The sequence below is a fragment of the Haliotis asinina genome, chromosome 3, assembly GCF_037392515.1.
Source record: "Haliotis asinina isolate JCU_RB_2024 chromosome 3, JCU_Hal_asi_v2, whole genome shotgun sequence".
NCBI lineage: Eukaryota > Metazoa > Mollusca > Gastropoda > Lepetellida > Haliotidae > Haliotis > Haliotis asinina.
The window spans coordinates 85491559-85519370 of record NC_090282.1 but is presented as its reverse complement, the minus strand read 5'-3'; the positions used below and the strand labels follow the sequence as shown (position 1 = coordinate 85519370).

General features: G+C 41.9%; 1 protein-coding gene across 2 annotated transcripts in view; it reads left to right on the top strand.

Annotated features, from left to right (window-relative positions):
• Nucleotides 1–9897: 9897 nt before the first annotated feature.
• Nucleotides 9898–27812, top strand: part of LOC137278651 (thrombospondin type-1 domain-containing protein 4-like) — a 228971-nt gene continuing 211056 nt past the window's right edge. For both annotated transcript variants that reach the window (XM_067811149.1, XM_067811150.1), the window contains exon 1: nucleotides 9898–11027. In XM_067811149.1, coding sequence (XP_067667250.1) covers nucleotides 11011–11027 — 17 coding nt within the window. In that variant the 5' untranslated portion in view covers nucleotides 9898–11010. The remainder of the gene's footprint in view (nucleotides 11028–27812) is intronic.

Genomic DNA, 27812 nt, shown 5'->3' with positions numbered 1-27812 from the left:
CACATTTGAAGACTGAGTAAGGGGTAAAAAAGCGAAACATCCTTTATAAACGATTCCTAGCAGATGTATTTCTGCTGTTTAGACAGTATCACAAGATAACTCCCTTCAAACGTCTCTTGTGCAAAACGTGTGTGAGGGAAGTTCGTCTGTCTTACATGCCTCGGTAAGCCCGCGGACCACGTTTTTACGCAAAGGTAAAAATAATCCAGTTTGGATCACGTAAACCAATGAGTGATAGCATGAGCATATACCAACTACTTGGGAGTATACAATTGGATACTGTCACGTCACATCCAACCAGCGTCTAGCTGACACCTCAAAACATATGGAGCAAAGAGAATTCAAAATATATGTTTAGTCCGTGGTGCTTTATACCGTGATTGCATCATAGTACTTCTGTTTCAAAGGATATACTCATAAGTGACTTTCCAAATATGAAATTGAACACGTACACAAAATGTGACATTCGTCTGGAACAACACCTTATTTTTTATCATTTTAAAGTGGTTTCGAGTGTTTCTGTCAAAGATATTCAACGATCCTGACCACCCGACCTAGATAGTTGACTCTTACGACAAGCATTAATTACTGAAGAAAAGGTCTAACCCAAAAAGGCCACAGGATCATAATCACAATATGAATTGAATTTAATATGCATTCTTTGTCCATGACCGATATACCATGTCCTTTTCAGTGACGATGTTTGAGTTTTATTCTCTTTTGGGAACCAATCTTCATTTGAAATCTATTTAATAATCCAGCATTTATGAAAAGCAGGTTACATTTCGCGAGATGTCCTATTATTGAAGAAAACGAGAATGTACGAACGTACCTGTCACCGATATTTGACGTGAATGTTTCTCTACTTCGAATTTACTAATGCTTCATCTATACTGTATCATCCTGTAAAGAACTAATGACATTATTATGTATTATAATAAATATACACAAACGGATAACAGCATAATTAACGCTCCAATATTCTGGTGTGGACAACACATTTAAGGCAACCGATCCTGTTTCTTCTTCTTTGGCCCCAGACACACCACTTGGTATGGTTAGGTATATACTTAAACCTTCCCTATCCATTAACTTGAAAATACTTCTTTTTGAGGGAAAACAAACAGTTTGCGGTTTTTTCTCCAGTGTAACAGCTGTAATTCTCACTATTGTATCAGTGTCGTGGTATGTTGTGAAATACAACCTCATGCAAGAATTCCCCGTCTAGGGTATCATGTCATGGAGACCCGGAATGTCAACCAAGACAGCTGTTGATGTCAAGATGCCGATAACGTTACGGTAAAAATACATCTCTATCTTCTCCAGACGGTCTACAATGAAAGAGACGCCCCTCCCAGCCCAGCAGCTAGCACTGATTGTGCTGACAAGCTGCATTGTCGCTTCTGACAAGCTACCTCAACTTCCTCTTCCGGAATGCGCAATCACGACTATCAACTAAAGCGCATAACATAATTTCCATATAACGATGTCATAATCAAGTGGCTCTGTGATCGTGTAGATCTCTGATCGAATCTGCAGGTGTTTAGGAGATTGGTTAAGGTTGCAGTGTGTGATGATCACGTGTCATCGGGTTTTTGAGTTTTTTTTCTGTACATGTACTTGGAATACGACGTTCAGCTGCCTTAACGTTCACGGGAGTAAGATAATTATAGATTTTGCCAGGCTTCACGATTGATGCTTGCCTGAGATAAATTGATCTTGGTTTTCAGTATCAGTAACATTCATCATTCTTAATTAATTAAAAAACTCGAAGATAAAACGGCGTCAGGTAACAAAGGAACTAACTTTTCTTGTGCCGTACATAAAAAATACATCGCCTAATGAGAGTAAATTGAAATCACAAAACTTTCCATATTCTTAAGAAATCAGTACTAAAAGTAATTATGCACCTACTGAGAGTCATTTGTACAATTCTGACTATATCCTGAACATCTGTTTGCTCGACGCCATATTTAGCAACATAACACCTATACAACGTGTTTGTTAACAATCGAGCCTGTAGCAGACGACCCAGTGATTGTCACCATGCGATACGATAACAAAGCATGTGTTTGTGAATCACTATCAAACAGTGATGACACCAGGTGTTCGCGAAACCATGATGGTTGTCCAAATTCAATGACATATCCTTCTACATCCGTCCGTTTCTACTCTTGCAAGTCCGGTGACGTCTCAAAGTGAATATGATGATGTGACTATGACGAATGAATATGACGTTTCCTTCCGGTGCCACAAAAGGTTCATAACATCGCCAAATTAAACAAACCTGTATCCGTATATCAGGTTGACAATCACATCAAAGGTTAATGTCACGACCTCAAACTACGTCCCCTTAACTATTGCGATCTGAACTGATATAGGAGGTGTTAATATGGGGTATCGTCAAAAGTGACGTTCAACGTCAGGTATACGTACTGACATTTCTTAGACTATTCAAATCTAGACTTTTAGTTAATTCACCGTTCTCATTTGAAGACAAAGGCACGGCAAACAAAGTAAACATTTACGTGCGCTTCCAACACTTAATCTTCCCTATGGAAAACATCCCGGCGCTATTATCAAAGTTAGCGACCAAGACCATCCTCTTCCATATGAAAAGATTTAACCACACAATTATTACATATGTCTTTATTCAACTCATCCCAAAGGTAATGCGCTACAAACACTGGTGTATCTCGCATTGTGCTTGTGTGTCTTGTATTCCCCACCGACGTATAACTGTGATAATAGCCCCCTGCTTGAGTTCTCTCGCTCCAGTGTGGTGATGTAAAGATGGCCCCGGGGTCTGTGAATGGCTGACGATTAGGAACCATTATCTGCTAATGTGGTGGTAAAGGTTAATGCGAGCTGGATGCTTGTTTACCATATTCGCTACCGACAGTTACGGGAGGTTAAAATTGCTCCACGGGAGCTAAAACTCACTTGTAATTGAGACGAGGTAAATAGGATATGTTTATACATCTATTCAGTCACAATGGCATCATGTGGCTGCACATAATACTGTTCAACAAATACAACGAACTCCCGATGTCTCGAGGCCGCGTTATTTCGACACAGAAAGAGCGCTGGAAGAGCCGAACACGTGTCATATGTTACGAACACCTGTCCTAACACTGGTCATGATTTGTGTGTGCTCGTATTTCATAATTACGTCACTTCCGCTGGCGGCCAATCCTCTTACGTTTGAGAGATACGTTGCGTTGCATAATTCTATAGCATTGGAGTTGAAATTTACATTCGAGGAGTTAACAATGTTCAAAGGATCAGAGGTCGAGGGTAAAGAGGTAATTCGAGAAATGGATCACTTTCGGGATAGCAAGTACGAACTCTGCTGCAATTATGTAGTGTGATTTCATTAACTATGTTGTTTGATGGAGTGAACGATCTCAAAGACCCGTGTCACCATTATCACCATCTTGCTGGTGCAGATATTCATCTGCATAACCATTGCCTCCGCCGTCACGTTAGTAAACACATTTTCGCCATGACAACCGATCTTCATCAACATCTCCTCCTCCCTTCCTCCTCCTCCTCCTCCTCCTCATCATCATCATCATCATCATCATAATCATCATAAGCAGCAACTGCGTTACTTTCACCGAAATGCGCCATAAAACAACCATGCCTGAACCTTGCTAGCAAAGTAAAATGATCTCGGGTTCGGATTCGTGATACTCATACTACATGTTGAACCCACAATTTGCGGTTTAACCAAAATAGTAAACGCATCGGTTCTGGATTTGCTCTCGTATTGCGTCCACATTCATCATCATCATCATCATCATCATCATCACCATCATCATCTTGAAATCTACACGCCATGCTCATTATCGTCATCGTTACTAACACGACGCATGTCAGGCTGTAGGGAGATTTGTTACAAAAAGAAAACAGCTTTAAAATGAAAAATGATGAATTAACCGGCAAGGTGATTACCCTTCAATGTGAGGTAATAAACTCTCCATTCCCTAGTTCACGACCGTGGTGGAATATACCTCAACACGTCTTCACATTTATCCACACTCCCTGTGCGGCGGAGCACCCCGAGCCTGCTGCATACATTCGGTGACCACACCTACAGTACCATCACCCTTACTGGCAGTTGAGTGGATGCAATATATCGTTGTAGGAACATAATCTCAAGATAAGGTCAACTCATAATGAAGGTTGTACGGAAGAAGAGAGGACTGATCTGCGTGTTTCTCAACAACGCCTTGTACAGTGTAAAATGCGTGTCGGGACAACACACCAGCTCCTGACATTTACGCAGGTATTGGCATTACTACCGGGCCACGCCCACATTCCCACGGTGTGGTCCACGATGTGATGTACCACCATGGTGTTGGGGATGAGGGTCGAGGAGAAACACACAGCACAGAAAGCTGAGAAAGAGCATGAGACAGAGATGGGAGAGGAATTCCATGACGACTTTTTTTGATGATTTCTGGGAAAAAAAACTCTAACGTCCAGGAATTGACAGAACAGGTTGTTTATAAATCATTTTATTATTTCCTACTATAAATGACTTGGAACACATTATAAGAACGTTAGAACCTAAGATCACTGACATTGTGTCTCCAGTGAAAAACGTTTAGACCAGTCAACTGCTAATTCCATGTGAGGACGTAGGAGAAATGTACAGTAACTTTAACGGATGTGATGGAACAGCAGCTAGCGTGGAACAATTGAAACACATGATACTCGGCTGTTGTGTAAGGCAACTTGAACCGATGAAAATCGGCTGTGGTGGAATCTTCAGCTGATCAGATTGAAGTTTCAAAAACACAGTCATATCTAAACACATTTGAAAACTTCACATGTAGAAATGATAAGTAAGTCTTTAAAACTGAAACATTTCTCAATTTGCTGATATATATAAACACAAGTAGACATGGTGGTGAAAGTAGGTGTCATTAAAACAGCAACCATAGGAAACACGGCTTGACAACTTGACTAGGCTCCGACGCCGGCGCGGGATCCCTTTTTCTTCACCATATTAACACCATGAAGACGGACGCCGACCCAGACCGCATATCTGTGGCTACAGCACAGTAATCGGTCAATCAAAGGATCTGTTAACACCTGACAGTTGGAGATGAGACTGCTAACATTCCGTCGACATTCTGATATGCCACAAGGGAATTATAACTTGTTTCTATCAATATTCCACTATACTGTCAAAAACTGAATATTTAGTGTCAGAGAGTCTGTAATACATACCATGACACATGTAGCCAAGGAAACTCGCATGAGTCTAGATAGAGTATGTGGAAAGTCTACAGCTATATTTCAGGTTCTGAAAATTGAAAAAGCTCCTAGGCTCCTTTGTATTATATTCTATGATTTTAATTTAGGAACTCTTATTTCTGTAAAACATAATCATACCAGAGACGAGATGTTAGTCTAAGTGTCACAGCACTAACACATCCGGCTATCTTTGGGAAGATCATGTTGACACCATGCCACCAGGCTACCGATGGTGTACCAGCGTCAGTTCCAACTGGTATGACTAGTTGCAGTGTTCCAACTGGTATGACTAGTTACAGTGTTTCAACTGGTATGACTAGTTACAGTGCAGTGTTCCAAATGGTATGACTAGTTACAGTGTTCCAACTGGTATGACTAGTTACAGTGTTCCAGCTGGTATGACTAGTTACAGTGTTCCAACTGGTATGACTAGTTGCAGTGTTCCAGCTGGTATGACTAGTTACAGTGTTCCAGCTGGTATGACTAGTTACAGTGTTCCAACTGGTATGACTAGTTACAGTGTTCCAGCTGGTATGACTAGTTACAGTGTTCCAACTGGTATGACTAGTTGCAGTGTTCCAGCTGGTATGACTAGTTACAGTGTTCCAGCTGGTATGACTAGTTACAGTGTTCAATACATTGTTCCGACCGGTATGACTAGTTACAGTGTTCCAACTGGTATGACTAGTTACAGTGTTCCAACTGGTATGACTAGTTACAGTGTTCCAACTGGTATGACTAGTTACAGTGTTCCAACCGGTATGACTAGTTACAGTGTTCCAACCGGTATGACTAGTTGCAGTGTTCCAACTGGTATGACTAGTTACAGTGTTCCAACTGGTATGACTAGTTACAGTGTTCCAACCGGTATGACTAGTTACAGTGTTCCAACTGGTATGACTAGTTACAGTGTTCCAACTGGTATGACTAGTTACAGTGTTCCAACTGGTATGACTAGTTACATTGTTCCGACCGGTATGACTAGTTACAGTGTTCCAACTGGTATGACTAGTTACAGTGTTCCAACTCACCAGAAAAGACTCCCAACCTACACGTCAGTGTCAATCACTCGACTTCAGCGCACTACTAGCCGATGATGATTATGGAAGGAGACATAGTCTACAGTGTAGTGACAAACAAAACACGTGTATGGAGTACTAGTTGAACGTCTGGAATCCTGCACATCGAATGAAATATGTTGCTGAAATTATAATCAGATACGGATCAGAGGATGTGTGTTTACTTTCACGGATGAGGATGGGTAATTATTTCTTCAGGATGGGTAATTATGAAAATTAAGAGTTTGTAATTTTTTATATTGTTTTACTATGTCGCTAATCAACGCAAACTATTTAGAAATACACATTCGTGAAGACGTCACCTAACACTGATGAGCCCCTTAGGTTCACTGGGAGAGTGAAAGATGGTCTTGGATTTCTATATCACAGGAGCAGACTGGAACCCGGACAATCCGCCACACCGAGAAAATATTAAACTCCTATATGTGATAATATCATCTGGTGGTAGCCATTAATAGTATGTCAATATACCTAGTTAATGTGTATGTAACAGTGCTAAATTCCACAAAGCCTATTAGCTCAATGAGTGTTTCTATCTGTCTTGTACGTCTACGACAGCCGTAAAGCCAATATCCCTTCGTGTGTGATGCCCCTAACATGTATAACCCAGACAGCATCCACCTATAGAAAACAATACCTTGACAAGAGCCAATCTTGGAACATTTGAGGACAACCCGTCACGCTAATACAACTCCGTTACCAGCCTTTGTAATTTCTGTGGGGAGAGCGTGAAGTTCAATGAAGGCAAATATTATCCCGGATATATTAAGCAGGAGGGGGAAGTAAGAAGCACGGGTCTGTGACATTCAATGATGACGGAGGACAGAGCCGGGGGAATCTACCAGATGGACGAGGAGATGTGGGCGTGGCTCGAGGGACACTGGTCAGGCTTCTCATGCTTCCTTGTCCGTCCCCGAACCCCCAGAAACTGGAGGACTGGGAATCTGAAATGGACCCCTTTTTTGTTGATGAAAATTAAACTGTCTTGGGGTAGGACTATCACAGGTAGGCTGTTTTCGAGCTAACTAACATTGTTCGGCTTAAAGGAGGTCTCAACATTGAGGTTGGTGAATATCATCATACCTGTACGTAGTTTCGAGTTTCTGGACTTGTCTCTCTTTATTCTTCGTTTAGGCTTGACCTTCGTTTCGAGAAAAATAGCAATCCAGCCTTTTTCCAAGGATTTTTAACATGTTTGTGACCAGAAATACATTATGATACTGTTGTTGTGTCAGGTGATTTTATTCAGGGTACATCTCGATTCGTAATGAATCCAGTCACACATGCTAAGATTTTACTTCTTCGAGAAACGTGATATGCGACGATACCATGTCTCCGGGACACTCGATACAAAGTGTGGACAGGTTGAAAATTGTCAGTAACATATCCGCGATATTCGGCGTTAAGCCAGGACATGACCTCGTTCCAGAAACACTGAAAGTGAAGGTGACTGAGCGGGTCCAGAAACACTGAAAGTGAAGGTGACTGAGCGGGTCCAGAAACACTGAAAGTGAAGGTGACTGATCGGGTCCAGAAACACTGAAAGTGAAGGTGACTGATCGGGTCCAGAAACACTGAAAGTGAAGGTGACTGATCGGGTCCAGAAACACTGAAAGTGAAGGTGACTGATCGGGTCCAGAAACACTGAAAGTGAAGGTGACTGAGCGGGTCCAGAAACACTGAAAGTGAAGGTGACTGAGCGGGTCCAGAAACACTGAAAGTGTAGGTGACTGATCGGGTCCAGAAACACTGAAAGTGTAGGTGACTGATCATGAGCTGGTACCCAAGAGGAAATAGATAAGAATGGATGGCCTATCCCGTGCGTGTATGTCAGTTACCTAAAGCAGTGTTAGTGAGTGCGGTATTCGTGGGTACAACTGGAAGCCAGTCCCTTAATGCTTACACTACTGGAAAGGGAGTAAAATACTCGGGAGCTTCTTTCAGGTTCCGAACCTGGCTAGCTATTCTCGAAACGTTCGTGACCGTTCGATAACTCCTTGAACCCATTCTTAACACATTGTCTACGATCACAGTTAAGAACGTTTCGAGAATAAGGGCTCAGTTCTCTTCAATAATGTTCTTAAAAGTTATGATGTACTCAAACATAGCAGTAAACCTTCCCTCTAATTACTCAGTGATACCGCCCGAATCTCACACTTGCACTGAGATCTATGAACACACAATGGATAACAGTAAAGTAGACATGTAATGAACAGGTTGGGTTAGTGAAGCCTATCTCAAGTAGTTGACTGACAGTGGCATGTCGTATAACCACCGGCCTCATTGCAGCGATATAGTTAAACTTACAAATCGTGTGATTTGTCGTGTGCACAAAGCGATCTGAGCGAGTATCGCGACGTCGGTTTCAAATGTATCTGTATTAGCCGATAAATGACAATGACGTTAGGGAAAACTAAGAAACAACCGTTCAATTTCTAAGTGAGTGAGTACAATTTACGTCACTGTTGTAGACTCTGTAACTATATCACATCCAGGGACTCAAAAACTAACTTCTGTAAAATACCTGCGTGAGAAACAAGCATCGTTTCAAACAAATGAGAACTAGGCCACCCGGCTGCTGCAGGTCCTATGCAAGGTTTAAAGTGGGGTTTACTACGCTATGTTTGTTCAGACACTTATGTACGTAACTGTCACAGTGACAGGTAGTGCTTGCACTATACAGGAGAAACATATACCCATAGGTTCGGGCTGTATACATATTAAATAACACGCTCCATGGAAGGTTGAGAGAGGAAAGTTGTGTTTTGTGTTAGATTTGGCAATGTTTCATCAATGTTACAGTGGGTATTTGGAAGTGTGCAACTGGTTGTGCCCTTGTAGGGACTCAAACCCGGGACTTGGGCGTAACGGGCGAACGCTTCACACACTATGTACTTCACTGAAGAGGAGATTAACAGTCGCGGTGCATGACTGATGTAGCTGTGCATATTCATGTACACACAATAGGCAACACGGTAAACACAGCACAGACAACCGCATAGATAATACACCTCGAGAACTGGCCGTCCTTTATGTGCCTTTCAGTAAATTCATTCTCGCAAAAAGAGTGAAATTGATACAAAGGGTTGCATAGAAACTTTCGCAGTTATGCGAGACAAGTGTTGGTGCAGATGTGAGGACCATTCATGTAGAGTTTTGTAGTGTTTAACAACTGTATTTGCCTTGTTTCCGCTTAGATTATCTTCACCCTTCGTCATAGAAGCTATTTGAGGGGTCAGGCGATTGTGAATGAATATACAATTACGCTATAAAACCGAGCGTGAGAGAAAGGTAGGGGAAACTCAGGCGTATCATGTATGTAAAGCCAAAAGCCAGCGGCTGTGTAAATCGCGCTGTGAAGCTGACACAGGTTAGGCGGCTGGGTATATGATTCGTAATGTAGAATATCGACAATTAAAACATATAGGATTCTTTATCTAAGCCGACCCTGTTGAAGTCATCAAATTTCACGACGGTCTCGGATCTCATTGGTTCGCACTGTCGTTCAGAGAGGAAAAAACCAAGTCCAATGTGAGATGCCTGCCAGAGCAGACCTAGAACGGATAGTCAGGCTGAGTTTTGGAATATGATTACACCAACGTTTTTGTGTGAATGCGTCGTGTTATTATTATGTTGGATAGGGCTGCGATACATATGCTTATAAGCAAGCTGTAGCTGTCAATAGTTGTAGTGGTGTTGATACTGGCAGACACCTTCCCCTATATTCTGGGGTACCCTGTGTTAATCACCTATGCATCAATGATTTCCTTCATTCAGTCCAAGCAGTGGAGGACAAATAGCCTAATTGAATTACCGGGTCAGTGGAATGTGTGTACAGCTATAACATCAAGTCCATCACTAGTTGGAAACACCACAGTACATTTAAAGGGACAGAACAAGGTTCAAGTGGCCGATACCTACATGGTGTAAAAACAACACCGAGTGTTCTCGCCGACTGTTAATAGAGAAATTGAAAGGGATTGTTGTACTGCCTCGGCCGACCGTTCGTGTATTGCATTAGTGGAGGGCGGGAGCCGTGTACGTTTCATTGGTCCATAAGCCATCCTATGTCCAGACGCAGGAGTCTCTCTGGGTCAGGGGAGGTCAGCCAGTGATTGATAAAGCCACGGATCGATATTATTGATCTCCAGTACTGAATTATTGTGACTGGCTGACGGGGTAGACCCAGGGCCCACCGAGGACTCGCCACTCTTACCCACGTGTCCTGTTGACAACAGAGTGTTGGACAAGTAACTCAGTTTGAGCTGTCGCATTTCTAATCTCGCGGCCTTGGAGGTTGGAGTCGGAATACTTCCGTAATTGTTCTGTACTTTCCATCACTCATATACTGCCTCAACTGTTCCTAGTAACCTCACCTGGAATACCTTTTCTGCAGCAGTTATCTGGGAGGGCTCACCAGTCGTCTGTGAACTGACTGAGCGAGCAGACGACAAACTTTTTTTTACTGAAAGAGTGGAAATTGAAGTTGTGAGGGGACACCCGAGGTGACTCGGCGTGGGTTTTCCGTGCTGGATTTGTTTGATGCATTTCAATTTAAGTCTGACACGAGCTGACGACGGCATAATTCAGCGCCCGGATACATTGATATAAATGTCATAGCTGAAAAAAATTGTCAACATAATTCCACAGTATCGCGGACACCATGACAGCCAAGTACAGGTAAGCTCTGTTTCTTTCTTACATTTCATCTCCAGGGAATTAAATCCGCAATAATGAATCGTTATATGTTAATCCTGTGGAAATTCGTTCTTATTTTTCAATTTGTTTGAACATACAAAACAAGATCAAGAGGGTCTTTGTTGCGTAATAAAACCAGCTCACATTCATCAATCCTGTGAATACTCTACGAACCAGTAAAGAGAATATGATGCTCTAGCACGAGCGAGCGAGGAAGGAACGTTTTTTTCTGCTGTATAGCTATGTCTGTTTGTGGTGTTCTGTGTATTGTTCTGTGGTGGCGGGAATATACCCCCCTGTCGTCTGCTACTCAATGAAGTGCAGTTCTTAAAAGGGCGGCAAGGCTACTAGCTGACTCCGTGTCGCAGTTCCTTGTATAACAACCTAAATACCGACATTGCATTCCACCACGGGTAGCAAGGACGAGTTCAGCAACCCTTATCTACTGCTGCGTATTGTGTTTCTTGTCGAGAATTCTGATGCTCTCTCTCTCTCTCTCCCTCTCTCTCTCCCTCTCGCTCCTACACAGGGTTTGTATAAATTCAACGAGATGACAACTATTAGTCATTCTGTACATCTGTCATCCAATGTAAGTATTGTATTTACTTATCTTTAATAAATTCTGAAATCTAAGTAATATTGATATGTTCTTTTCGAAAACTGTTTAGAAACGGCATGTTAATATCAGTTACACAGAGTTTACTTCCAACGCGTCATGCTTGACTTGTGACTCTGAATATATCCACCTGTCGCGCTGGAGAGTTACATCAGATACCGCAGTCATCTCTCTATCAGTTTGTGATATGTCTCATAGCAGAAAACCTAACATACCACCTTTTAAACATTTTCATACTCAAATCAAATCATGACACTTAAAAAAATCAATTACCTTACACACACCTGCCTAGCACTCACACATATGTCAGATGTGTGTCCTGATACGTCTGTTGGCACCAGGTGACGACAAGATATCTAATCTTAAATCAATTTGTCACGCAATTTGAATAATAATTCAAGGTACACTGTTGAGATGGGAGATGTCACATACTAACACACCATGAAGACGACTTCCAGCCTACAGGGCCATACAGTTCCTCTCTTTGAGTGTAACATGTTCCACAGGCTGCAGAGAGTGTTGAAAACCACTATCCCTCTTCAGTTAATCGTTGGACAGCCCAGGATGTACCACGATGTATGTAAACAGCCCCTACTAGATGGCATTCAACGTTCATAGGGTATCTCCGGCATCCGCGTCCAGAACTGAATTCACATAGCTTTACCTTGGAGTTGAATACGTTTATATATGATGTCAAGATTTCGTGTCAAGGTATCTTCATCCTTGCTCACGTGATTGTGATTGCATAGATGGATTGTGTTCTCTTACATATGGCATCATAAATCGTCTATCCCGTGTTTCGCCTGAGTAGAAGTTCCAAAATAGACATGTACAGATGACAAACCCAAATTATAATTATGCTCTATATAACAGCGATCCATTTTCAATCGGGAGGCCTGGTGTTAGTTCTGATACCTTCGGCTGACAGTGGTGTCACTAATGGTGTATAACACTGAAAACGATGACCCCGTGGAATATGTACTGCTCAAAACAAGTCTGTGGAGAAGTATATCCCTACGTGTTATTCAACCCTAGCCCCTGTCTCTGATGAACGGCGCTGAGCTAGCTGTGCAGTTCCCTATGACACATGCGTGTCGAGCCATCAGTGTTCAGACGTGTCTAGTCTTCTGTGGACTGGTGTGTCGAGTATTGCGTCTGTTGACGTGTCGAAACCTATGTGCGCTGATCTGTCGAGTCCTAGGTGTACAACTGTGTCGAGTATTGCGTGTACTGATGCGTTGGGTCCTGTGTGTACTGGCGTGTCGAATCCTGTGTGCAATGATGCGTTGAGTCCTGTGGCTATTGATGTGTCAAGTCCTGTGTGTAACTGATGTGTCGCGCCTGTGTGTAACTGATGTGTTGAATCCTGTGTATACTGTGTCGAGTACTGTGTGTACAAACGTGTCGACTATTATGTGTACTGATGTGCCGAGTCCTGTGTGTAACAATATGTCGGGTCCTGTGTGTAACTGATGTGTCAGGTCCAATGTGTAATAATGTGTCAGCTATTGTGTGTGACAATATGTCAAGTCCTGTGTGCACTGATGTATCGAGTCCTGTGTGCACTGATGTATCGAGTCCTGTGTGTACTGTGTCGAGTCCTGGGTGTGACAATGTGTCGAGTGTTGTGAGTGCTGATGTGTCGACTCCAACGTGTACTGATGTGTCGAGTCCTGTGAGTGCTGATTTGTCGACTCAAGTGTGTACTGATGTATTGAGTCTTTTGTGTAATGTGTCGAGTCCTGTGTGTACTGTGTCGACTCCTGTGTGTACTAATGTGTCGAGTCCTGTGTCTACTGATGTGTCAAGTCCTGTGTGCACTGATGTCTCGAGTCCTGTGAGTACTGATGTGTCGAGTGCTGGGTGTACTGATGTGTCGAGTCCTGTGAGTACTGATGTGTCGAGTCCTGTGTGTACTGATGTGTCGGGTCCTGTGAGTACTGATGTGTCGGGTCCTGTGAGTACTGATGTGTCGGGTCCTGGGAGTACTGATGTGTCGGGTCCTGGGTGTACTGATGTGTCGGGTCCTGTGTGTACTGATGTGTCGGGTCCTGTGTGCACGGTGTCGAGTCCAGTGTGTACTGGTGTGTCAAGTCTGTGTTTACTAATGTGTCAATTTATGCTTGTCCTGATATGTCGCTTCTTGTGTACAGATATGCCGAGTCATCTGTGTACATATGTGTCGAGTCATCTGTGAAGATACGTGTCGAGTCATGTCTACTACTGCATCGAGTCACCTGTGTACTGATGGGTCGAATCCTCTTTTTGATGCGTCTTATACCCCAAACATGTCGATAGATGCTCATGCTGTTGATCACTGGCCCAGACTTGATTACCTTCTGGAGTATTGTTGAGTGTTGCGTTAAACTAAACCCACTCACAGATGTGTCGACTTGCGTGTGTACTGATGTATTGCTTACAGGCCATTATACGCCACATCTCGCATTGACGAACAGTCTATGGCCTATTTCCTGTCCTGTTTTTCAGTGCACATGATGCACTCATGCCCGGGCGTAATCTGAAGCCCTCCACAGACACAGCAATGTTGAGAAATATATGTGTATAAGCACATATTTACCGTGTCGCCGCAAACATTATTTTGTCGGATGTGACACCTGTCACCCTTCCCCTGTAATATTCCTACATGTTACAGGCGGCAGCTATTTCCTCTATCATGTAATATGAAAAGGATGCAGCAGTTGTCCAAAAGCATAAATGTAACGTGGAAACAGTAATTCTTCAGAACGAGGTGGGGTCATGATATTTGCACCATGCAATTCGTAAGTGGATATTACGTCACACAGAAGCAAATACAAGGCAGTCTGCATGCCACCATGACGCCGCACAGAAAGAAAACACAGACTGTATGCCACCGTTAAAACTCACAGAAACACAATACAATCTGTATGTCACCGTTACAACGCACAGAAACACAACACAGTCTGCATGCCACTACAACGCACAGGAACACAACACAATATGAATGCCACCGTTAAAACGCACAGAAACACAACACAATCTGTATGCCACCGTTACAACGCACAGAAACACAACACAGTCTGCATGCCACCGTTACGCCTCAACCAAATACATGGCAGTCTACTACCATTTCAACATACAGAACTTTGTACGAAACATGCTGTTTTTCACACTCTCAGTAATTCACGAATACACCTGTATTTGTATCCTACCACCAACATTGTTCTACTGTGAGTGCTGCTCCTAGCTGAACAGTTCTGAGCCTTACTATCTCCCGAGGTCCATACACGATGCTGGAGCATCTGGCTCCCTTTGATGTACAAGTTTGAAAGTGGTTCCGGGCGTAACCGAGGTGATCATCAACAGTGTTCGTACTGATCTGTCTTCCAGTGGGAGGAGTAGGCGAGTGTTCGACATTTCCCCAATCTGGTGAACATGGAAGCTGGTCCATAAGGTTAAGGCCGTTATCAACTGTCGCATCCTTCGACAACAGGCTTGTTTATAGATATATAGCCCAGTAGGTCACCACACATTTAGTGAGTTTTCTGTGACATCTAGCCGTCAAAATCATGAGATTTTAATAGTTTTCCTCACTGGTGTCAGTGGACCACTACTTCTTTTCCTTCCAAAGGAAGAAGCATCACGCCCTGCAGTCTACAAGGTGGCCGTACAGATGGCTTCTCGTGTTATCTATCCAGATATTTCATGACTTAGTCCAGTTTGGTCCATTTGTGTTAACATGTGTGATTACTGTTCATTAATATCCTGGATGCTAGTTGCTTAAGTTCAAGTGGGGAATGTGCGCAATACATAATACAGAATGTTGAGGATGTACAATACACTGTTCGGAGGTAGGGTCAGAACGTTTCATACACCCTTGTATGTTGTTTGTTTTGGGTCATTTTTTACTTAGCTGCTGCCGAACTTGTTCTGTGCGTTCAGCGACCCCACTTTGTATAACTTTGCCGCACGTTGCCCTGCTTCCGTTTGTGCTTACACGCTTGACGAAAGGTCGTCATTGCAGCAACGCGACAATGTAAACGATTACTTATGTATCATGGTGCAATGATGAACAAACTATTAAGGCAGTGATCTGCCTTCCATGGCAATGACAGTTTACAAAAACAATCCAGTTTCCTTAAACAAGCTAGTGCAATCCCAAATAACTAAGCTGTGTGTGTTGGTGGCTGCCGGCATACGGCACTAAACACATACACCCAAACTACGAGTCAGTTCACATATACACCGTATACACCCAATAGGCACATAAACGTTGGTTGGAGAATGGTGTGTTTTTGAAAAAGGGTTGCACCCTAGGCCTGTCTAAAGCTATAAGTTTAGATAAGTTACGTTATTTACGTGATCTTTGTCTCCTTATGTTGGAGAACTACAGTAAGTTGTTACCATAGCCACGTGCAAGTAGCCCCTGCCTGTGTCATTGTTGGAGATCAGCTAAACGTTGTTTCCATAACGTTATTTTGAGTGACCTCTGCCTCGCTGTCTTGAAGATCTCCGGTAAGTTATAACGTTACTTGAGTGATCGTTGTCTCCCTGTCACGGAGACCTACAGCAGGTTGTTTCCATAACGGTATTTTGAGTGACCTCTGTCTCTCTGTCTTTAAGATCTACGGTAAGTTATAACGTTACTTGAGTGATCGTTGTCTCCCTGTCACGGAGACCTACAGCAGGTTGTTTCCATAACGTTATTTTGAGTGACCTCTGTCTCTCTGTCTTTAAGATCTCCGGTAAGTTATAACGTTACTTGAGTGATCGTTGTCTCCCTGTCGCGGAGACCTACACCAGGTTGTTACCATAACGGTATTTTGAGTGATCTCTGCCTCGCTGTCTTGAAGATCTACCGTAAATTGTTATAACGTTATTTGAACTCCGTTATTTGAGATCTACTGTAGGCTTGTTATAATTTTATTTGTGTGATCGATGTCTCCCAATGTTGGAGATCTACTGATCTTGATGTCATAACCTTGTATATGTGACCTCTGTCTCCCTGTGTTGGAGATCTACTGTAGGTTGATGTCATAACCTTGTATATGTGACCTCTGTCTCCCTGTGTTGGAGATCTACTGTTGCCCTTGCTCAGTGTGCTGACCCTCCCCTCCTTATCCTGGAGATATGGCCATAGCCGTCACCCTTAGCATTATGACATTAATAACGGTGATACAGGGAAGACGTGGAGTGGAGTGGAGTGACGTGGAGCGGAGCGTAGTGACGTGGAGTGTAGTGTAGTGACGTGTAGTGACGTGGAGTGGAGTGTAGTGACGTGGAGTGGAGTGTAGTGACGTGGAGTGGAGTGGAGTGTAGTGACGTGGAGATTTAACGGACGTCTGAGCCTGACGTGATGATGGTCGTCTAAAGGTAACTGAATACCTTCGTGTGTCAAACATACTGAGGATGTGTCCAGGTGTGTCCTACAAGCTCGTGGGTTTCACACAAGTAATAAACAGCTCTGACCATCGGGCAGATACTCCTATACAAAGCTACAGTACTGTTGAAAGTATTATAAAACCCACTCAATGGAATAATCCAATTTTGATTCAAGTAATTCACAATTCAGTACTTCTGCAAGTCATAGTCTGACTCTGAAAAAATAACCCCAATACAAACCATGCGCGTCCATGATATGTAGCAAGGCTGGAACACAACAGTTTCATGTCTGGGTTCCTTTGTATCTTACTTTATGAACATGACTTTTAATCGTTTTTTTTCTGTAGAAGATGCATTTCAGAGACTACCTGTCAGTCTATCAAATTTAATGTTACACAGTACATGATGTATATCCATATGGACGTTATTAATTACCCTTTTATTATATACATAGTTTCAAATTACAGTTTTGCATTAGACTGAAACTTCGCACCAGATCGTAGAGTCCTTTTTTCTACATACAGCGAACGTTAATACCAAGAAGTAGTTTGAAGAAAAAGAATATCCCGTATCCTCACACCCACGTCAGCACAATGTTGTCAGCTACTACAGACACGACATTTTCTACAGCAAGTTATCTGTGAGTCTGAAAGTAGCTGTGAAGTTTGACATAGTGGAGACGTTCTTGCTGAAACACTTGAAGCAACACGACCAGGACGGGCGGTTCTCCTGGCGACAAGGCCCAGACTCAGGTAGCCGACTCATTACGGAACAGGAACTTGATCACCTCTTGCTGCGGTGTCGACCGAGGGCTATGGGCTGGAGTGATATGTTTAAGGCTTTGAATGGGTTAACGAGGACCTGGGTGGGTTTTATAGTGGATATAAGAGTGCCAAACAAACACATTTTCGAGGTTTTTACAGGCAGTGTCCACTAGAGTGTCTATACGGATTCCATCATGACACAACGACCACTACGACATACAACTGACTTTTTATCAATGTGTTTCATTTATCTACTTAATATATATCTTACTTCACCAACACACACTTATTTGAAGTTAGAACAAGTCAGGTCTAAACTTCCAGATATCCATATTTGAAACACGTTAAAAACTTACGTCCTAATGAACTTCACGTTTTTCTCTGGTAAAGTTTACATGACTTTGCATGTGTGTTTGACATGGGCCACTGGTGAGGCAGGATGCCTTCACCTTTTGGAGAACACAGACATTATCATGCCTTTTTGATATTGATTTATAAACTCACGATATAGTCCGAGACACACAGTGACTCACGATATAGTCCGAGACACACAGTGACTCACGATATAGTCCGAGACACACAGTGACTCACGATATAGTCCGAGACTTACTGTGACTCACGATATAGTCTGAGACATACAGTGACTCACGATATAGTCCGAGACATACAGTGACTCACGATATAGTCCGAGACATACAGTGACTCACTATATAGTCCGAGACACACAGTGACTCACGATATAGTCTGAGACTTACTGTGACTCACGATATAGTCTGAGACATACAGTGACTCACGATATAGTCCGAGACATACAGTGACTCACGATAATAGTCCGAGACATACAGTGACTCACGATATAGTCCGAGACATACAGTGACTCACGATATAGTCCGAGACATACAGTGGGCACAGCATTTTACGATTTCCTTTAATGGCAGAGAGGGGGTTTATCACTTTTACTTACATAAAACAGTCATCAAATTATGGATTATTGAGGTATATTATTATCATTGTCATTGCTATTCAACAACAGTCTGTGATAAATTAGTCTTACGAGGGGCTTTCGACTTGTGACATGATAATGTTGACATATTTTATGTCAGTGAAGACGTGTTGATCTCAGTGCTGGAGTGTGATACTCATAAAATGTCCATTGAACAGACTGCCAACTAGAACCTGCGCCCACTGTCATTCACTAATCATCAGGTGAGTTAGGTATTTATGACCTCGTCGACCTTGACCGTGTCCCTGTTACCCCAGTGACCTCGAAGCTCCTAACTGCGCTGTTTATAAGAACTCGTCCGCATAACCTCTTTACGGGTCCCAAACGACCATCCCTGAAAACGTTCTTCTGCTTCCCTAACCTGGTGGTTAGTGTGACCCACATGGCACACAAGAGGTTCCACAGTGTAATATTTCAGAATTAGGTCATAACGATCTTTGCTATATATGCGATGGATAAGACGTCAGTGAGTGATTGTGGTTTTATGTCGTTTGTCCCAGCAGGAGGAACCGATACTGGACTTCACTTATCTTGGTGTGTATCGGTAGTCAAACCATGGGTGCACATAACCGAATACAACTGAGTGCGGTTGCAACAAGAAAGTTATGTCGCCTATAAACGTTGCGTTTAGAGCTGAAATAAATATTTTTTTCAACATCTAACAGTACGTTAAGAGACCAGTAGCACGGCTTGAAGTGGCGGTCGGGTGTTTCAGGCTTATCTCAACATGTTTTAAATAGATATTATTAATATACAATATACACATGTCAGACTGCGGTTGTCACCATAACGGACCCTTATCAACAAATCCAGTATTTCCTATCAATCAGTGTGGCTAATGATCGGCCGACACCTCCCAGCTGGCTACCGCTTCAGTGACCGATATGCCGCTGTACCTGTCCCAAGCTGTATGGCGTTACATGGTTGATCAGGTCATACATAAACCTGTAATCTATAAATAAACTAAGCGGGCTATCAACCAGAGACACGAGGATTATTCCCTTCATTCTGAGAGATCCCGTCTTTCCAATGCATTGCAATCACTTAAGCGACTTAACTTGATTAATGCTAGAAGCGTGCACCCAGAGCAGCACGGCACCAAACATGTATATACTGCTGTGTGTGAGCATGCTGATACTCGCTCTTACCCTCAGTATGATCCTGGGTTGGGTGATGGGAACAGATGAAGTCGCGAAACAAAACGTCAGTCACTGACAACAGTTACACATTCCAGAACAAGGAAGATGACAGGGCCAGCACATTGCGCACAAAAACGTTATGTGATTGATTCATATGGGAAACATGGCTGAGACTGAGAGCGAGAATGATGTCAGGCACTAATAAAGTCACCCAACATTGATCTAATAATGCTAAACTAGTTTACTTCACTGGTTTTAAACAGCATTGACCACGCAAACATATTGACCAGTTATTCGCAAAATAGTGACCATGATTTATATTTTCTATTTTCTAAGGCGTTGTTTTTATAGCTATTTATTAAGTCAAACGCCGATATCTTTAGCAAGGAATCGCTACTTTGATGCTAGTAATTGTCATATTTTTTTCAGATCCATTGCGATAGTTTAAGAGCAATTATTTCATGCAGTGTCAATTGTAAAAAGACAAAAGACAAAGGGTTCGCCAACACAAGATCAGTCTATATTGTTATGCGTTTGTTTACAGTCCACAAGATGGCGTCAAAGTCAGTACTTTTGCGCGGCCATCACTGGCAGCTGTTACTGCTCAGCACAGACTGCATATGTCATGGAGGTCTCTATTGAAGTATTCTTCCCCACCCTTCCTGCAATTCCATGGTCAGCTGTGTAATTGTGAGAAGTTTGTTGTGCCGTTGATTAACGAGTTCATCTCACATGTGTTCTGTTGCAACTGGGTTTAGATCTAGTGTTTGGGAAGGTCATCACAAGACATATACGTTAGAATTGGGAAGGTAGGGTTGTCATGCGGCCCATAGTCGGAACCATGTGACGTACAAGGACTTCCTTCTTGGACTGATTTGCTGCCAAATTCATTTGACCACCACTAAATCAGGTCAATGTGTGTTTGATATTTCACTCTACACCTGTCGACCTGTCAAATGCAATAAAAAGCAAATGTTTATCCGACGATAAACATGCTGTCTTCCATCTTCCCTATGAAGACGAAATCGCGGTTCGTCACTACCGCTACGACGTCGATGGAAACCTCTCAAAACAGGGGCGACAACTGGCCTTCGTGCTCGAATCCCCACTTCGCCCAGTCGATTCCTGACAACTTGGTTCGAAATTTTTCTCAAAGCAGGGATGCCCTATGCAGTCTCCACGTCTGTGGCAAGGCGATGGCGTAAGTGAACTACCCGGATGACGTGATGATTTTCTCTCTTCCAGGCCCAAGCGACAAAAGTTAACACAACGTTTTGCCTTTTTATAGTAAACATTTGTGCGCACTTGTCTGTTTACTTGCACCTGCATTTTGCTTGAGTGTTTTCTTGGTGACTTTTGGCAAATATTTCTTAAAAACGCATCTAAGACAGGAGTTAAAATTGCTGAATCTGTTTTTGGAAAGTAATAGTAGATTTGTATTGTTTTTGCCGCAGCTACACAAGTCCAGTATTGTCAAACTCACATATGCGTTTCTTTTTCTTGAAGAGTGTACAAACAACCGTTAAATCCTGACGCTTTGAGGTGAGTGTTGAATATCGCCCCCATCAGTAACACGATACATGATTTATTTAATTGTGAATACTGTCCCCCGTGTAAACTTTACATGAAGACCAAGATTGCCGATGTGATAACAAGGAGTAACGATTTGAGGCTGTCAAGTTAACGGAGTCACGTACTTTCCTCGCCAGTTCCCGCTAACGTCCCTCCCACTCGACGCTGTGACATTCATTACCAACCGACCACTAATTACCCAGCGGAAGGTGTTGCTGTGGGATGCTAAGGATTCGTTTAGACGTGTAAGTTGGGCAATTAGCGCAACACGGCATGCACTTTGCTGACAGTTTTTGCAAGCTTACGGTGAAGTAAATCTTTGAAATAATGTAAGTAGTTTTGTAAGTGAGGTATTTTTGCGTTACGCCTCGCGGCGAGACATTCATTTATGTGAATGCCACAACTTTATAAACATTGTACAAGGGTATGAAAATCTCTTTATAATGCGATTTTGCATACATGATTTCAAGTGAATATATACTTGCTGTTTTGGTACATATCACACAGTCTCGGAATAAATAGTGTCACATGCAGATCCTGAAGCAATTATATCCAAGATATCCCACACAAGTCTAGAACACGAGGCAAATATGAAAATGAGGAACGTCTCAGGGTTCCTTTTCATTAATATTATAGGATGTTTTTATTATTTTGAACTTTTAATCTGTAAAATATGCTCATTTCAGAGACTAGTTGTTAGTCTACTGAGCAAATGACTTTGATACATAAGATATATTTCCATTAAGAATGCGTGTGATATTCCAATTTGCGAGCATACCCCTCACCAATGCATATGATATAGAGTAATATATATCCATGCAGATGAAACATTTCCAGGGTAATGGAATAACTTGCCACTTAACTTCTTTTCACCCTTCATCATCTGTTTCTTCCTTGCCATCTTCCATCCATCATTTGCATTATATCAATCTAGTAAATCCAATGTCCCCAAACTCTTTAAATGGTATATATAGCGTAAAGTTATGCCATCATGTCATGTGTTCGCAGTGCCAATTCTATAACGCCCAGTGTTCATAGGGGCTGTTCTTTCATGTCAGGTGTTCACACTGCCTACGCTGTTACGTCTAGTGGTCAGAAGGGTATTCTATAGCGGTGAAGTCGACCGTCTAGTGTGTGCATGCATGTTTTGACTAATCGTATGTATCCCGTATTTCGGCTTCCGGCATCAGACGACTTCAAGAAAGCGGAACCATTGAAAACCGGAAAAGATTCAGTCACCAAAATTAAATATGTCCTTACTTTGATGCTTTGTTATTTGAGGAATTTTGGATATTAAGTGGTTAATCACAATGATGATCACATAATGAGTTGCAAATGTTTAAGACTTCCCAGAACGACATCGCCATAGAATAACATGGAGATCAGACTGTCTAAATCTTCTGATTACAGAGTTACTATTGTATCCCTCATTCGTTACTCTCTTTGACAAACACGCGCACACACACACACACACACACACACACACACACACATAGTTGTCTCCCTCACTCCGACCATCGTGAGATGAAATACAAACATCGATATCTACCACACCAATATACATGTTTCAGCTTTGAGGTCAAACCCCCGTGATTCCCTAAAGCACATAGACACATCTTACACATTCTGCTAAGAAGTAAAAACAGATCTAATATCGGTGTCTGAAGGTCCATTCATTTTTGTCCGTGTGTCTGAATAGTCGACATTTACTCCATGTGCAGTTGCAAGAGTCTGCTAGTGAGCATGACTCTAAATGCCAGCCACGGAGAGCGCGCGTGTATTTGCCATATCGCTGCTTCTACTTGTGTATATCAGTAATAGCCAAGAGAATCTTCTCAGTTTACTGAGGTCCTGGGTAAGTCACTGGACATGGAGATCATTAGATATTTACCGAACTATCAAAGAAAATATCATTTGTATGGCATTATCCTTTACCGGTGAAATACAACAAAATTAGTGTTAGAGTATATACGTGTTGTCTGACATATATTGGAACCACTACAGTTGTGGTCGAGGTTTTACACATAATGCCACTACGATGAACCGCTACCTGGAACCTGAAACAGTGTTGAAGATAAGACGCTCGGTGGAAACGAGTACTGTTTGCTCATTAAAGTCCTTTAGTAGGTTTCCTTGCTTGCACTGCATGACACGTCTTATTTATCTCAGCTGGAACATGGAACTACGGAAATAGTTTTAGTACCTTTCCAATGTGTGGCCAATTAGCATGGTTCGCAGAAATATTTACAGGTTCAATAATAACAGCTTTCCTTTCTTCAGTTCGAAGAAGTTCAAATTCAATTTCACTGATCATTTCAAGGGGCACATGTGAATATGTGATTATGATGTAGTTAGTAGAAATATATACAGACCACTTCCTGTTTATCTCATTTAAGCAAGTTCGCTGTGAAACTAAAGGTTCAAACATAGATATTGTTGATAAAAAGTTTAAAAAGTACACTCCTTTACATAAAATTCATGTGATCAGTGAACTTCGAGGAAAACACAAAGAGAAGAAAACTACCTCATACATAATCATATTTGAAACTGATCACTTTTAAGTTATCGACGATTTCCGTCAAAATAGCGTTTGGCCTGCAGGTAACATTTCCTTAGAAACACACGATGGGATATTGGTGAATGTCAAAGAAGCACCGGTTCCCTGTGGGGCTTATTCTTCTCGAGATAATCTTTATCCCTTGTAAGTCAGCAGTCATTAAATAAGATTCGCAGGATGGTGCATACCTCCTCCACATGCCTTCATTTCCTATCCGATAGCTTGCATTTGTGCTTTGAGTGGCCGATATCATCAAAGTGCACTCTTTGTCACCTCCCGCTGTTTTATCAAGTAACGATTGTGCATCGTGCGTCTGTGAATGGATCCTCTGTAGCGGTGAGCTGTGCTGTATCTCGGTCCATGCACATTGTTTGAAACATGTCGTGACACTGATTGTGTGTTTAAAACATGTCGTGACACAGATTGTGTGTTTAAAACATGTTGTGACACTGATTGTGTGTTTAAAACATGTCATGACACAGATTGTGTGTTTAAAACATGTCGTGACACAGATTGTGTGTTTAAAACATGTCGTGACACTGATTGTGTGTTTAAAACATGTCGTGACACAGATTGTGTGTTTAAAACATGTTGTGACACTGATTGTGTGGTTAAAACATGTCATGACACAGATTGTGTGTTTAAAACATGTCGTGACACAGATTGTGTGTTTAAAACATGTCGTGACACAGATTGTGGGTTTAAAACATGTCGCGACACTGATTGTGGGTTTAAAACATGTCGTGACACAGATTGTGTGTTTAAAACAGGTCGTGACACAGATTGTGTGTTTAAAACATGTTGTGACACTGATTGTGTGGTTAAAACATGTCATGACACAGATTGTGTGTTTAAAACATGTCGTGACACAGATTGTGTGTTTAAAACATGTCGTAACACAGATTGTGGGTTTAAAACATGTCGCGACACTGATTGTGGGTTTAAAACATGTCGTGACACAGATTGTGTGTTTAAAACAGGTCGTGACACTGATTGTGTGTTTAAAACAGGTCGTGACACTGATTGTGTGTTTAAAACATGTCGTGACACAGATTGTGGTAAGGAATCGACGTCATTAGGTATCTCGTTATAATGGTATTTATAAATATATTACAAGTTTTGACTTTCCACTTGATTTTTGGTTCACTCGAAACGTTCTCGATTCAATATGGGAACTCATCATTTTACTTCTTATCCATAAATCAACGCAACTCAAGCTGATGTTTTGGGATATTAGGAGAGCTATGAAACTGGGAATAAATTATTCTGTGACATTTTTTGCATCTTAAGTTTATTTATTGTGAAAGTCGTAGGGTTTCAGCTCTTGTAACTTGTATTCTATCGGACGCAAAGAGTAATATTTATCTTTAAACGTGTGTTTATATGTTCTGCTCATTAACATATACGTGTGTTTTAACATAGGTCACAGTGGAAACCTTTGAACTTCCCTTTGAATCTTACACCAGGAAACATTTCACCTCTTTAACTCTCTTTTTCACATCCTCATCTTCAACACTGGCGATCTCGGGGAGTAAGACAAACAAGGATTAATCATCTCATAAATTTCCCTGGAATATGCCATCTCTCATTATTTCCCGCACTGTAGAAGAAACGAAATGGAATAATTATGTTGTTAAAAGGGATGGAAAAGTTGGGCCGCGACCGACAAGGTCTTGGTCAGATAACGTACCAACTCTTGCCACGTTCGGAGCCTTTCTTCTCCGGTTCTTATCGTAATTCCATGCAGCACACGTCCGGTATATCTGATCGGCCGAATGGAATTGTTGTGGTTCTTGCGTCTTGGCTTTGAAGCTTGAGACACGGTGATGAAACACGGCTTCTTCGGTGCAGAGCATGTACTTGAGTGGAGAGTCAAGGCGTTCGCTCAGAAAGCATTCAGTTTAGATGACATGTGTGTACCCTTTCTGTGTTGTGTTGTAGCAATATGTAATCAGCCATTTCGGAAATATTACACAGACGTGGCGAGAAAGAAAGCCTGCTGGTTGAGTCATGTCAAGGATACCGATGACAAGAAGTCATGTTAGCATATATATTGGCATCTGGCGTGTCCTGGAGGATACAGAAGCTGGTATAAAATGCTGATGTGGAAGACGACATCTGATCATCTGTTGTTTTGATGGATTGATGACTGATCTACCACTTTTGTTTGTATCCGGTTTAACTGTCATGGTTGCTACAGATCCAGAAATTAATATTAAAATTCTGCAATTTCTCTGTAACGCTGAAGGCAGCTGTGTCCATATCAAAGTTTAAAAGGCACCGTGTATACAGGATAAATTAGGAGTTTGTGTATGAATGTGAGTTTGGTTTTGGATTTGTGAACACAAAATATCAGCTCGGAGGTGTTCAATTTCTAATTCCATACGAGTTCAGTCACTACAAATGGCCACAAAAGCAAGATGATATTAACATCTTCATCAACCATTCGCTTCATCTCCCACGTGGACCACGGGATATAGGTTATGATATCTCACATGTGATCCTAGGATAGTTAGTCACATTATTCTCATCTTCAGCCCATGTGCAGTCTACAGCCAGCCAGTGTAGTGTGTGCCCATGCTTACTAAGAGCGGACTGTGAGTCTTGCTCACCTATATACACGAGCTATGGAAGAGATTCACCTTGATTCGTGTCCCGATGGCCTCTCCTAGGTACTCTCCATCCTTCATTGTCGAGTGATGTTAAACAGCCTGGTTTGTTTGTTATTTAACGAAATATCAGCTACATTGTGGCGGTATGTAACTGACCGACCCGGAGCCATGCAATCCAATGCTTCGATCTACGCAACTGTGATACGATGAAATATGTCAAGCACGTCACGAGCGGGGCCACCCAATCCCGTTAATAGCCTCATACGTCAAGCATATAGGCTCCTGAAATCCCATTCTAACCCGGATCTTCACTCGTATCTCAGTCTATGAAAGTTATATAAAATCTTGCTCTTATCACAGTGTGTTGTATTGTTTAAATGTCATTATATCTAAACGATGGCATCGGTAATTTCTTTTAATACTTTAGTCTTTATAATGCCGTGCGCATAATGCTGTCAATCGCATTTATAACATCTGTTGTAATGTATTGCGTGTCTCTCTCGCCTGTGTGGAAGTACGATGGTTATGGGTTTGAAAGTCACACTCATTACGATTCTTGGTTTCAATGGTTTGTCATCATCATTTTCACACAAGTATTGAATATCTCGAAACGTTCATTTCATTTCAGTTTTCCTCCATATGTGAGTCAACATATTGTGTATGTCAAAAATGTATGGAACGCATGCACTAACTTAAATGATGAAATGCATTGATACCTTTTGCAAAAGTGTAACATGTTTGCTCATGACCTTGTGACATTTGATCTGTACACGTCGAGAGCTAAAAGAATTCCCAAGTCCATCGCATGACGTTCTCTGATGTTAATATCTTTTCGCCATAGTCAAAAGAAAGAACTATACAATCCATTCTGATAATTGCTACTACTGTTACCTTAACTCTTCTTGAAACGAAAACGCCATTTCCTTTGGTAGATGGTTTAGAAGAGATTCCTGTAAGAATAATCCAGTACTGTCAATAAGCTGTCTGTAATAGTAACACATAAAGAAGTGTGTGTGGAAATTAGTCTAAATATACGTGTTGTGATTTTGCAAGAGAAGACATCAGACAGTATCTCCTCAAAGCGTTGCAAGATGGTCTATACATTATTTACACACATCCAGAGAAGTGTTTGGAACAAATACA